This window comes from Peromyscus leucopus, chromosome 2, assembly GCF_004664715.2.
Source record: "Peromyscus leucopus breed LL Stock chromosome 2, UCI_PerLeu_2.1, whole genome shotgun sequence".
In the NCBI taxonomy this organism is placed as follows: Eukaryota; Metazoa; Chordata; class Mammalia; order Rodentia; family Cricetidae; genus Peromyscus; species Peromyscus leucopus.
The window spans coordinates 127,495,654-127,508,894 of NC_051064.1; the positions used below are offsets into that span (position 1 = coordinate 127,495,654).

A 13,241-nucleotide genomic window follows, 5' to 3' on the forward strand; every position below is an offset into this window, starting at 1 on the left:
AATAAACCAAAACCTGTAATTCTAAAAACAAAAGAAAAAGTTCTGCCGGGCGGTGGTGGCGCACGCCTTTAATCCCAGCACTCAGGAGGCAGAGCCAGGCGGATCTCTGTGAGTTCGAGGCCAGCCTGGGCTACCAAGTGAGCTCCAGGAAAGGCGCAAAGCTACACAGAGAAACCCTGTCTGGGGGGGGGGGGGGAAAAAAAGAAAAGAAAGAAAGAAAGAAAAAGTTCTGATTCAAAGAAATATGTAATAAGTGGCATGTTTTTGACATATGAAACAAAGGCATGGAAACTTAAGTTTCCATGAAAATACTTGATTTGGGATGCTACAAAGTTTTGGAAAGAGAAAGAACTAATAAATATAGCTAAAACAAAAGAATACAAACTCTAAAAGTTAAGCTTCTGCTTACTCTTCGTCTGGGCTGGGGGAAGCCATCTCGGTGTCTCCGTCTTGTTCGAGCACGAGCCTGGATTCCCTGTCCTTTATTAAGTGGGTCAAAGGATTCTAAAATAACCATCAGAAAGCACAATTGAGATATGTAATACAGATTTAAAGAGAAACCATAAAAAAAGTATTAAAAACCATTAGTCTATTCTTAGTTTGTGATATAAGAACTTCAGTTATATACTTAAGAGAAACAAAGAACTTAATACATAAATGAAAAGTTCATTATCAAGGAAACCTTTCATAAATGGTTACTGTTGGAAAAGTTTTTAAAAATTGAAAAAAAAAAATCAAATAAACCAGGTATAAGAACCTTATGCCAGACATTCACATTTATAAAGGCAGGAAACGCTTGTGACCTAGGTAATCCCTAACACACCACAACTGATTAATAATGCAAACTTGGAGCCTTGCCAATCTTCTGAAATAGATGACCTCAGTAGTCACATTAGGCTGTACAGACCTGATGGAAAATCTGCCTCCAGATCCTGTTCTGTTTCCCCTTTTGAGAACTGTTTCAGTTCTGAATCAACTTCTTGCACAGCATTTGACTTTAAAGCATAATGATTCAGCTCTTCCTCCCAGCTGTGTGGAGTTGAAACTGCCTCTGATTCAAGATCACCACTATATGTACTTCCTTGGTCTGAAAGTGAAGAAAACAAATATGCTCTCTTGACATATTCAAAAACTCTCCTGAGCCTCTACATACTGAAAACTGAAAGACGATTGACAGATAATTATCTAGGCACAACTAATAAAATAACCTGTGGTTGGAGAGACCACTCCATCAGTTAAGTATCTGCTTTTTATGGGTTTCATCCCCAGAACCCATACTTTAAAAAAAAAAAAAAAAAAACGAAAAGGACAGGCATGATGGCATGATATAATCCTAGCACCTAGGAGACACAGACAAGTGAATCCTTGATGATTGCTAGCTAGCCAGCCCAGCCTATCCAGCTAGTTCAAGGCCAGTGAAAAAAACACTAACTTCCCCCAAAGTGGATGTTGACTGAGGAAAAATATCTAAAGATGTCTTCTAACCTCTAAACACATTGGTCACATACTTGCCTATATACCCACATTCACGTGTGCAGATATACACACTCAGACAGACGGACGGACGGACGGACGGACACACACACACACACACACACAAAGAATCAAGCATCCTGTTTAATAGCTTCACACAATTGACTTCCTGTTCTTAGTAAACACTATAATGCATCATCTCAATCTATAAAACATTTGAGGTAGATTTTATTATTTGCATTACAAATCAGCACGACAGTCAATTGATGCCCTTATAAATTAAGTAAAATTATAAAATACTAAATCCAAGAATTATGAGTTTCTATTGTTAGCAGAGCATAGTATTTCTAAAAACTAAAATATATAACTACAAACCTTTTTCAAATATCTTGGTGTCTAGAAAGAGTTCTTGTTCAGAAGTTTGAGATTCTAAATAAAAAAAGCAAGCAAAACACATTACATCTCAAATAAAATGACTTCTTGGTAAGTATTACTCACAATAGAAACTTCTAGGTAAACAGACATCTATACGTACGGCCTGATCCATCATATAATGAAACATTTGTAATAAAAGAAGTTAAATCACCCATGCTCTCATCAATGTTTACACTTCAGCAATGTGAGAGAAGCCATAGTGAAAAGGGATTTTACTTCTGATTCTGTACTCTTTTGCCATTTGAAATCCTTTTATATAGTTACATGCACACCCGCATACGTGCAAAGAAAATGAACATAAATATACCTTTTACATCTGCCTCAAAAAGCCAATACACTTACAATAAAAATAATTGTTACATAAGTGAGGGCAACACAATTCAATGAAAACTGAGATATTTGAAATAAAGTTCAGAGAGTCAACACAGAAAAAGACACTTTCTCAGCTTACTGAGGAAGATATTTTGGCTTTTATTTTTCATACTAAAATCAAAGAGAAATTATTCCCAAATTCCATTTCTCCTTATTGTATTTCTTAACTATTTCTTTTTACGTACACTAAAGTGATTTCAAGTGTTTGTCTTGAAGCTAGCTTATTTTTTAAGCTTTTCGGACTCAACAATATGCAAAAGCAAAGATATCCATCACAATGCAGAGAACCCAACGGATATTAAATAGCAATGTGATGGAGAAGTCACACCTGCCCCTTTTTGGATTTCACTATTATATAATTCATATATATAATAGTTTTTACTATTATATAATTCAGACTAGCTATATGACTCTCCTGCCTCACCCTCTCAAGTGCTAGAATAATCCCTATGTGCTACCATGCCTGGCTACAAAGGGCCAATTTAAATTAAGGTTTATCATCATGAATTGTCTCAAACTTTTAAATATACTATTAGAAGTTAAAAGTTAGGGACTGGACCTCCCTGGACTGAGTCTACCAGGTTGATCGCAGTCTTCGGGGGAGTACTTGTCCTGGAGGAGGTGGGAATGGAGGGTAGGCTGGGGGTAAGGGGTGAGACTGGGAGGGGGGAGAATAGGGGAACCCATGGCTGATATGTAGAAGTGAATGGTATTGTAAAATAAAATATATATATATATATATAAAAAGAAGTTAAAAGTTGTTCCAGAAAAGGGATAATATTCTAATATCCCAAGACATTCTATAGCAAATGAGTCAGAATTATAAGATAATATATTAAAGAAGAAAAACATGGGAAATACTGATAATCATAAATAAGCTTCCACTGAAGTAAGCATGAATGATTTACAAAATTGGTCAGTTAAGATAGGAGCACATTATGCTCTTACGGGACCTGAGTTCATTTCCAAACATCTACATTGAGCAGCTTGGAAATGTCTCTAACCCCACCTCCAGGGGTATTGCCTCCTTAGGTACTGCATTTAGGTGCACAAAAACATGCACAAGACATATATATACACACTTACACACAATTAAAATGAAGACAAATGAACAGGCAGTGGTGGGACATGCCTCTAATAGCAGCACTGGGGAGGGAAAAGCTGATGAATCTCTGAGTTCAAGGCCAGTTTGGTCCACAGAACGAGTTCTAGGACAACCAAGGCTACACAGAGAAACTCTGTCTCAAAACAGATGCCCCACACACACCAAAAAAAAACAAAACAAAACAAAGAAACAAACCCCACAAATCTTTAAAAGACTCAAACCTGCTGGTAACACTACAATAAAGTTTGCATTGTTTCTCCATGTGAAATAATGCTCAAAAATTTTTCTAATGCCTATTATGTAAAGCCAAATGCACCACCTAGCTGAACATGGTGGTCCATGATGGTAATCACAGCACTGGGGAGATCAGGGGAATAGAAGGACCAGCAGTTCAAGACCAGTTTGGACTACATGAGGCCGTGCTTCAAAAGACAAAACAAAAACCTCAGAACCTTAATAGTTGTTCAAATCTACCGGTGAATAAAAGAAAAGAAAAAGTGATGTTGGGCTCAAAAAACACAAATATTTCTCAGTTCATTCATAATATATGAAAACACTTCTGTGCTTCATATTTCAACAATTGTATTTTCTCTACATCTACCTGTAACCACAAATTAAGATGGTACAATCAAGGTTAGAAAGCTTCCTGGAATACAGATCAGTAAGTTCCTTTAAATTGTGTGTTGTGGGCCAAATTCTGGTTCTACCATGTCTTAGCTATACATAGAGACAGTACAAAATAAACATTTATTTCAATATGAGAAATGTCAAGTAACAATACTCCCTTCACAGGCTGGTTCTGAAGGCTAAAGCAGGAAAACATAGGATACACTAGACTGTGAGAAGCATACAAAAAAAAAAATGTCATCTATTATCATCATCCTTATTCCAAACTAACAGAATCAGACTTCTCTATACGTAACTAAGCCAACAGACTCTCTATCCTATGTTTCTGTTTAATAACATCATCATGCTATCGACTATAAATAAGGAATTAGGAACGTGGAACATATGTTTGGATATAAGAATAAAATACAAGATGAAATTTAAAATTACTGGTAAAAGTAAATTGTAGAATTGTAGATGAGCTTTAAAAAAAAATCTTTAAAGATAGTACCAACCTCCCTGAGATAGACTCTTCTCCTTCTCTTCATCTTCTGCAATCATTTCTGCCATCTCAAGGAGATCCTCTTCAAACGGATGTGTGGGAAGCTTTTCTTTAAGGTCTTCAATACTCTCGGTGGCTTTATCCTCATTATCCACAGAGGATGGAATAAGCATGGGAACAGGCATCTGAAAGAACAAGGACTGAAGGTTTTCTCTGTCTCCCGTGTGTCTGTGTGTGTGTATCTGGGTCTGGGTCTGTGGCCAGAGGTCCACAATAGGTACCTTCTTCAATTGTTCACTATCTTATTTTTATGAGGCAGGGTCTGCCACTCAACACAGAGATGGCAGACTGGCTCCAGGGATCTTCCTGTCTCTGTTTTTCAAGCACCGTGACTGTAGGTGTACAACTAAGCCTGGCGTTTAAATCAGTGCTGGACACTGAACTCTGGCCTGGTGCTTACACAGCGGGCACTTGACTGACTGAGCCATCTCCCCACCCTCTGAGAGGTTCTTACTCAACTGGCTTGTTGACAGAATCTCTAAGTATTAAAATAATGGAAAAAAGAAATTTTCATTGCTGAGAATTATGAGTCTTGGTAGTCTGTTTTTATAAGACTAGAATGATTAAAATAAAATCTAGTAAACAAGCAGGGTATGGTGTCACATGCAAGGCAGAGGCAGGAAGACCTCTATGAGTTTGAGGCCAGTCTGGACTACATAGCACAAATACAACCGGTCAGGGCTACATAGTGATACTCTATCTATAAACTAAAAACAATTTAAACAATCAAACAAACAAACAAAACTAGTAAATAGTTTTCTGGATACTCAACAAAGTGCTTGTGAATCCTTCAAAAGAATAATCCTACAACATAAAAATAAGTTTTGTTGATATTTCTTAACATTTTTAAAGCTGTCAATTTGAAAAATGTATTTAATAAAAAGTGAGAAATAATGATAGGTATCCTCTCTTAACTCTGCTACAGTTCAACACCCTCAATTTTTATTTTATTGATTATTATTATTATTATTATTATTATTATTATGTTTTAGTATATTCTTTGGAAATATATGCCATGGTCATAGGACAACATATGGAGTCAGTTTGATCCTTCCCCTTTATATAGATTCCAGGGATTGAATTCAGATCACCAGGCTTGCTTAATTGGATGCAAGCACCATTACCAGTTCAACCACCTTCATGGCTCAGAATTCAGGACTCTAACATAATGTAATTTCTGATTTTTCTTTTCTATTTGATTGACCTCACTACTTCTTTTCCTTTTTTTTTTTTTTTTTTTTTAATTTTGTTGTTGTTGCTTCTCAGAGCTACTTTATGTGTATAAATGGTTTCCCTGCATGTATGTATGAGTACTACATGCATGTCTGGTACACACAGAGATCAGAGGAAGGCAGCAGATCGCCCAGAACTGAAGTTACGAATGTATGAGCCACTACGTGGGTACTCGGAATCAAACCCAGGTCCTCTGAATCTCTCCAGTCCTTGCTTTTGTTATTTCAAGGCAAGGACTCACTGTAGCCAAGACTGGCCTGGAACATACTATATAGCCCAGGCTCACCTTCAAGGGGCCTCAGTCCTCCTCCCTCAACCTAACAAGTACTGAGATTACAGATGTGAGCCACCATGCTACATCATAATGTTCTTCCAGAAGATAAGGTATGAATAAAAGAAGTCTTCTACATTCTCGACAATATATAACAATAGCAATATAACATCAGCCAAACAAAATTAGTTGAATTTAAAAAAAAAAACAAGTGAAACATTTCATTACATAGCTGAGGAAATTATAAAAGAAGAAAAGGCAAGATAAATTAGATTTAATCTTTCAATGATTACTCACAGGAACTGGAATTCCAAACGGGACAGGAGTATACTGGGTATAAAGATGAAGGGGTATGGGAACAAACACAGGCACAGGGACTGGTACCACCATAACCTGGGGCTCACTTCGAGTGTCTTCTAATGAAAAAAACATAAACAAAACACACACACACACACACACACAGATAAAGAGTTAGAAACAGTTTAACGAAATTCCATCTTAAAAAAGGAGATTTTGTTCCAGGCAGCACACACCTTTAATACTAGCACTTGGGAGGTAAATGCAGGTGGATCTCAAGTTCAAGGCTAGCCTGGGCTACAGAGGGAGTTCCAGGATAGCAAAAGCTTCACAGAGTAACTGTCTCAAAACACCAAAAACCAAACCAACCAACCAAAAAAAAAAAAAAAAGAGAGAATTTACATTTGAGAAAGGGCAGGTATTCAAAAAAATTATGCTAAGAACACTGAATATTTGTATGCTGAAGATTTAATAAACACGAAAAATAGCAGTTCAAAATGAGTAACAAATAGATATAGGAGAAATGATTCAGGATACTGTTCGGAAGACCTCATGGAAAGAGGCAGCAATATATAATTGGCCAAAGAGCTTATACCAAACTCAAAATGTTATATACATAAATGAATTCAGGAGCTAAGAGACAAGTTACAGAATGCACCAAACATTTGCAAACTATTCATCTGACAAGAGAGTAATATCTAGAATATAGAAGAAATTCAACCAAATGAAGAGAAAAAGAACAAATAACCTGACTTACAATTGATCAAATCTTCTAAAAAGACATTTCTCCAAAGAATACATATAAATGGACAATACAAGGATTTGAATATGCTAATAACCTGCAAGAGTACACTCTAATTAACGACTTTGTCCAGGTGGTGTTGCTGGTGGGTGGTAGAACCTTTAAGAGGACCTTAGGACAATGGGGTGGAAGAATCAATCTCTTAGTAGGCAGTATAGGATAATAGTTTCTCTGTTCTTGGGAAAGAGCTTGTTCCTACAGATTTTCATCTCAATGTTACTCACACCATGTGGTAACAGTGGTCAGGAGAGGCATCCCCAAGCCTGTGTGACCTCCAAAATTATTTGCTAAATAAGCCTTTTCTGATTAAGTTAGCTACCCTGGATATTTCATTATAAGGACAAAAAAGTAAGAATGCCAATAAAAATGAAAAAATACTCAGAATCACTAAGGATCACGAGAGAAATGCCTATCAAAATTATAATAACAGGGCTGGACAGACAGCTGAACCCTTAAGTGCAATTGCTACAATTAAAAAGGACCTGGGTTTCGTACCCAGCACTGGCATCAGATGGCTCATTACTACCCGAACTTGAGTTCCAGAGAACCTGATGCCCCCTTCTGGCTTCTGTGGGCACTAGCATGTATCTGGTGCACATACAGAGAAGGCATAAAAACACATAAATAAAAATAAATTTTAAAAAATTAAAATGAAACACCATCTCAACCCAACGAGAATGATTACTATTAAAGAAGTATTACTATCAAAGAAGAAGAAAAAAAAATGCTGGTGAGCACAGAGAAAGGACTCTAACACTCTTGGTGGGCACTATAAATTAGTATAGCCATTATGGAAAATAGTGAGAAGGTTCCTTAAAAATATGATGACAACTCCCAGGATAGAATCAACTAAGTTGTCCTCTGACATGCTCTACATGCTCACCATGGCACATGCATGACCACACCGGTAAGACAAAGAATGAGTCGACTCCACTGAAAGGAACCTGTTAAGTAAGTCTCAGGTAATTTATGTACATATTGTTTGGGATCAACAGGCTACATGATGACAACTTTTCATCTAGGATTCCTTTCTATTTTAAAAACTCTGGGACCTCTGATTGGAAGCAAGAGAAGCCAGCAAGACAAAAGCAAACAAGCAAAGATGAAGACTAAGAAAGAGTAATTCTTGGGCAACTGTCTTGAATGTGAAGAACAAATAGAACTTAATATTTCTTTTTTCTTTCTTTGTTTTTTTTTTATGCACAGACTTTTTTTTTTTTTTTTTTTTTTTTTTTTTTTTTTTTTAGGATTTATTTATTATGTATGCAGTGTTCTGCCTGCATGCCAGAAGAGGGTGCCAGATCTCATTACAGATGGTTGGAAGCCACCATGTGGTTGCTGGGAATTGAACTCAGGACCTTTGGAAGAAGAGCCAGTGCTCTTAACCACTGAATCATCTCTCCAGCCCTTTTCTTTTTTCTTTTTTTTTGGGGGGGCGGGGAAGGGAGAGTTCGAGACAGGGTTTCTCTGTGTAGTTTTGCGCCTTTCCTGAATCTCGATCCGTAGACCAGGCTGGCCTCAAATTCACAAAGATCCACCTACCTCTGCTTCCGAGTGCTAGGATTAAACGCGTGCACCACCACTGCCCAGAACTTAATATTTCTAAAAGTGACAGTCCAGCCACCACCTGCTCCACTGTATAAGCTCAGCTCAGCACAACTTGAAACACACTAGACTCTGGCTGGCTGTGTCAAGGAAGAATGGACTTCTCTGTGCTCTCAGTCCCCAATTAAAGCTTTTAAAACTCACTAAGGAGGGCTGGAGAGTTGGCTCAGCAGTTAAAAGCACTTGTTGCTCTGTAGATAACCAAGGTTCAAATCCCAATATCCACATGGCAGCTCACAATTTCTGTAACTCATTTCAGAGGGGATCCAATTTCCTTCTGACTTCCATGGGCACCATGAACATGCACACAGTGCACATACATACATGTAGGCAAGGCAATCATACACATAAAAAAAGAAACTAAAAACAAACAAAAACTCACTAGGAGGGATAAGTTTCTAACATTTCTCACTTGAGACTAAATTCCTGGTATGTGTAGCCAAGAGGATACAGCTATTCTCCAATCAGCTTTCATTGACAAGATGGAGGTTCTACTCAACAGCTGACAGGGCAAGAATACTTGACTTCTAGTCACTCACTCCAGATTACTTACAGAGTAGAATGTCTATGTCAGGAGAGACTGAGGAAGAACATCACATGACCCTGTCCAGAATCCAGAGCAGTGCCGGTATTTTGTACAGAGGTATAGAAAGTTCCCAAGAAAGTTTTGAACCTCTCCCAAAGCAACTGACCTTTTGTCTTAAGACAAGGTTTCTCTATAGGTAGCCATGGCTGGCCAAGAACTCATTATGTAGATACCAGGCTGGCCTCAAACTCAGAGCTCTGTCTGCCTCTTTCCCATGAGAAATAAGACTGAAACATGCACCACCACTCTTAGTGCAACTAATTTTTGTTTGTTTGTTAAGACAGGCATTTTCTATGTAGCCTTGGCTGTCATGGAACTTACTCTGTAGACCAGGCTGGCCACGAACTCAAAAGATCCTCTGCCTCTGCATCTCAAATGCTGGATTAAAGGCGTGTGCCACTACCGCCTGTTGCAACTGACTTTTTAAAACAGTGTGAAGGAATGGGGACTGGTGTAACATGCAAGAAGCACAGGGCTATATATATACCACTAAGTGAACACATGCACAAATAAGAAAATAAAATAGTATTGAGTTGTATAAACTTAGGAGCCCATTAAAACACTCAAGCATCTCTGAATTCAAATCCCATCTACATCATTATAAAGCTTATACTGAACATTGTTATTAATAAGGAAATTAAATGCATTCATAGTAAAGTATTATGAAGTAGCTTTTTTTTCTTTGTTTGTTTGGTTTTTGTTTTGTTTTTTTCAAGACAGGGTTTCTCTGTGTAGTTTTGGTGCCTGTCCTGGATCTCACTTTGTAGACCAGGCTGGCTGAGAACGCACAGAAATCCGCCTGGCTCTGCCTCCCGAGTGCTGGGATTAAAGGCCACCCAGCTGAATTAGCTTCTTTTTGAGCTAACTACCTTTTACACCGGCACATTGTGCAAACTACACTCAGCAATAAACAGAAGCAATTTATCTAGGAAACTGTGCACTCAGGATAAGTCGATGCTCCCTTCCCTTAAATAAAATACTAAATCCAATGAACATACCTGTCTGGCATTCTTTGTTCTGAGTATGTGGTTTACATGAAGTGGCTTTCGTTTGTGTGATGGGTTTGCACAATAAAGCTTTGTTCTTCAAAAGCCTTGGAGGTTGGGAAGGTGGAAGTTTCAGGGCATCTGTTTGAGTACTTGCCTAGTTTTTTTAAAAAAAAAAGAAAATCAGAAACGAAATGATTTCAAATGTTTTATAAATTAAAAATTTCAGATTTAAAAGACTTATTACTAGAATTATATAGAAGAATCAACATGTAAATATGCTACTAAATAAACCAGATATATTTTATGCCTGAAATATCAAGGACTATTAATAACCATAAACTGACTCAATGTACTTACTATTACTATATTTGCTTATCAAGAAAAACTGTGAAAAGCTTACTGTAAAACACTGATAATCGGTACAATAGGGAGTTTGAAATGAGAGCTGTCCTTTCCTGACTGAGTTAGAGGCATTGTCTTAGAAGATGGAACCAAGATGAAAGGATTCACTTGGGATCACTCAAAACTTGAAGGAAAGGTTGTAACTGTGGTTCAGGAGTATAGAGTTTGTCATCAAAAACAATTAAAAAGTAACTCAAACAAAAATTAGCCCAGAGGCTAGGAACATTTTCCAGAAATACCACTGTTCCAGTCATGAGTTTTGTTCATTATTTTTTTCTTTATTTATTCTTTTAAGAGACAATATAGACAAGATGGAGTCAAAAAAAGGTAATTATATATAGTTATGATCAGCATAGAATGCGAGGGAGGAGACCTAAGTAAGGGTGTTAATAATCATTAAGAATAATCTAGAAGAATAAATGTCCAACCTCTGTACATTTATTTAATTATGCATAATTAAAAACCTTTAGTAATTAATTACATAAAAGTACCTACAAGGCATTCAAAGAAATAAAGGTATATTAAAAAACTGAGTAAAGAAATTCTATTCACCAGCAATTCTTTTCATCAACAAAGTAATTAGCTCACATATATGCAATGCACATACATAAAAATTATAATAACATCAATAAAATAACTTACATCCCCAATGATTTTCGCTGTTACTGTTGGAACTGTACCTTAATAGAGATTAAAATATAAATTTAGGATCATTAAAATTATTTAAACATTAGTATTACAGCCATTATCAGTCCATAAACACTAGCCATAACCACTCAATTCAGAAACAGCAAACAGTAGCTCGCTTTTATACTAGTAATAGTATAAAACAAGAAAAAAAGATGTGCAACTCGAGGAAACACAACTGTGCACCCTAGTGGTGCAGCAAGCTGCCAGAAGTATGTACAGTATTTAACTCCAATAGTTAAAAAAGCCAGTTCAAATAAGCTGTACCTTGTAAGACACTGTTGGTGTTTGCTGTGGGCTGAGCAGCAGGAGCACTTGCCAAAGACACCACATTAGCAATAACTGGTGTTGAATCTTTTCTGAGTGATGGGGGACCGGTAGATGGAGCTTGAACCGTGGAAAGACTTGCTGGTTAAAAGAGAAATAAAGAAGACGGCTCATATAATTTATGTTTTATAGAAATCAAAAGGTCAGACGAGACCAATGCTTCTGTGAGTGAGTAAGCTGCTATGAAGCAGAAAAACTTTAGAAATAACTCGGCTTTTGCTTCATCACTTCCTGACCTTTTTCCTAAGGTCGTGGATAGTATCTTTTCTTTCCCATTTTATTACTGGGTTTTTTGTTTGTTTTTGATTAGTGAAACTTTAAAGTCTCTCATGTATTTTACCTTTGTTTCACATAAAACCAACAAAAATGCCCAAAGATATAATCCCAAACAATGACCATTACAAAACAGACTTAATGAGAATTTAAGAGAAAGATGTTCCTTAAATATTACCTTTATATATCAAGGACTTTCTCACTATGTAACCCAGGCTTGCCTCAAACTCACTATGTGGCTTATGCTATCCTAGAATTCTTTCTTGACATATAGTAAGACTAGAGATAAGTACTGCCAAGCTTGACTATATATGGTATACTTAAAGAGCCATGTGATTTAGTCATTTCTTTTGCTACAAGCAATCCGAAATCTTTCATTATAAAAGCCAAGGCATATACAGAATTAAAAAACAGTACATGTCATTCTTTCCCAGAAAACTGAGTATGGTTGAGTCAGTATTCTCAGAGAAAACTACAACGAAAATTCAGTTCCTTGGCTTTCAGGTACTCAATAAAATGACTTAATTTAAATGTTAAAAGTATTTATTCAGTTTTGTTGTTGCTATTTTGAGACAGAGCCTCTCTATGTAGCCCTGGCTGTCCTGCAACTTGCTATGTAGAACAGGCTGGCCTCAGAATCACAGATACCTGCCTGCCTTTGGTTCCCAAATGCTAGGATTACAGGCCACCATGACCGGCTGGTTAATGGTATTTGAACACAGTAAGATTTGTATTTCATAAAATTACTGAAAATTTATGTATTCTAATCTGTACTAGAAAAGTAGTTAGCTCCTTGCACTAATAATAGTTCATTTATTCCTCATTACATTTTACCTGAATTGTTTTGTAAAGGTGAGTCACATACAGTTTGCTGATGGCAGAACATCAAGATACAAAGCAGGTTACAAAAATGTTTTATTTCACCTCGCCATTTCAATGACTCACTGAGTTTACCCTGTCTCTTGCAACCATCACATTTGGCCATCTGGAACAAATTGAAGAGAGCAAAGAAGAAAAATTATCAGAGGCTGAAGAGATGGCTCAGCTCTTAGGAGCACTTAGCTACTCTTCACAGAGGACCCAGGTTCAAATCCCAGCCCTTGCATGGTAGGTCATAATGGTCTCCAGTTCCAAGGGAATTGATGTCCTCTTCAGGACTCTACAGGCACCAGGCGTACACATAGTGCACAGACATACACAGAGGCAAAAATACCCA

General features: G+C 37.1%; 1 protein-coding gene across 4 annotated transcripts in view; it reads right to left on the bottom strand.

The window, feature by feature from the left end:
* Zmym4 (zinc finger MYM-type containing 4) overlaps positions 1 to 13,241 on the bottom strand; it is a 106,010-nt gene that overhangs the window by 36,089 nt on the left and 56,680 nt on the right. For all 4 annotated transcript variants that reach the window (XM_028885405.2, XM_028885404.2, XM_028885407.2 and 1 more), the window contains 9 exons: positions 12,860 to 13,010; positions 11,693 to 11,833; positions 11,381 to 11,418; positions 10,346 to 10,490; positions 6,355 to 6,473; positions 4,507 to 4,678; positions 1,849 to 1,902; positions 908 to 1,087; positions 410 to 504 (listed from right to left, as the gene is read on the bottom strand). In XM_028885405.2, coding sequence (XP_028741238.1) covers positions 410 to 504; positions 908 to 1,087; positions 1,849 to 1,902; positions 4,507 to 4,678; positions 6,355 to 6,473; positions 10,346 to 10,490; positions 11,381 to 11,418; positions 11,693 to 11,833; positions 12,860 to 13,010 — 1,095 coding nt within the window. The remainder of the gene's footprint in view (positions 1 to 409; positions 505 to 907; positions 1,088 to 1,848; positions 1,903 to 4,506; positions 4,679 to 6,354; positions 6,474 to 10,345; positions 10,491 to 11,380; positions 11,419 to 11,692; positions 11,834 to 12,859; positions 13,011 to 13,241) is intronic.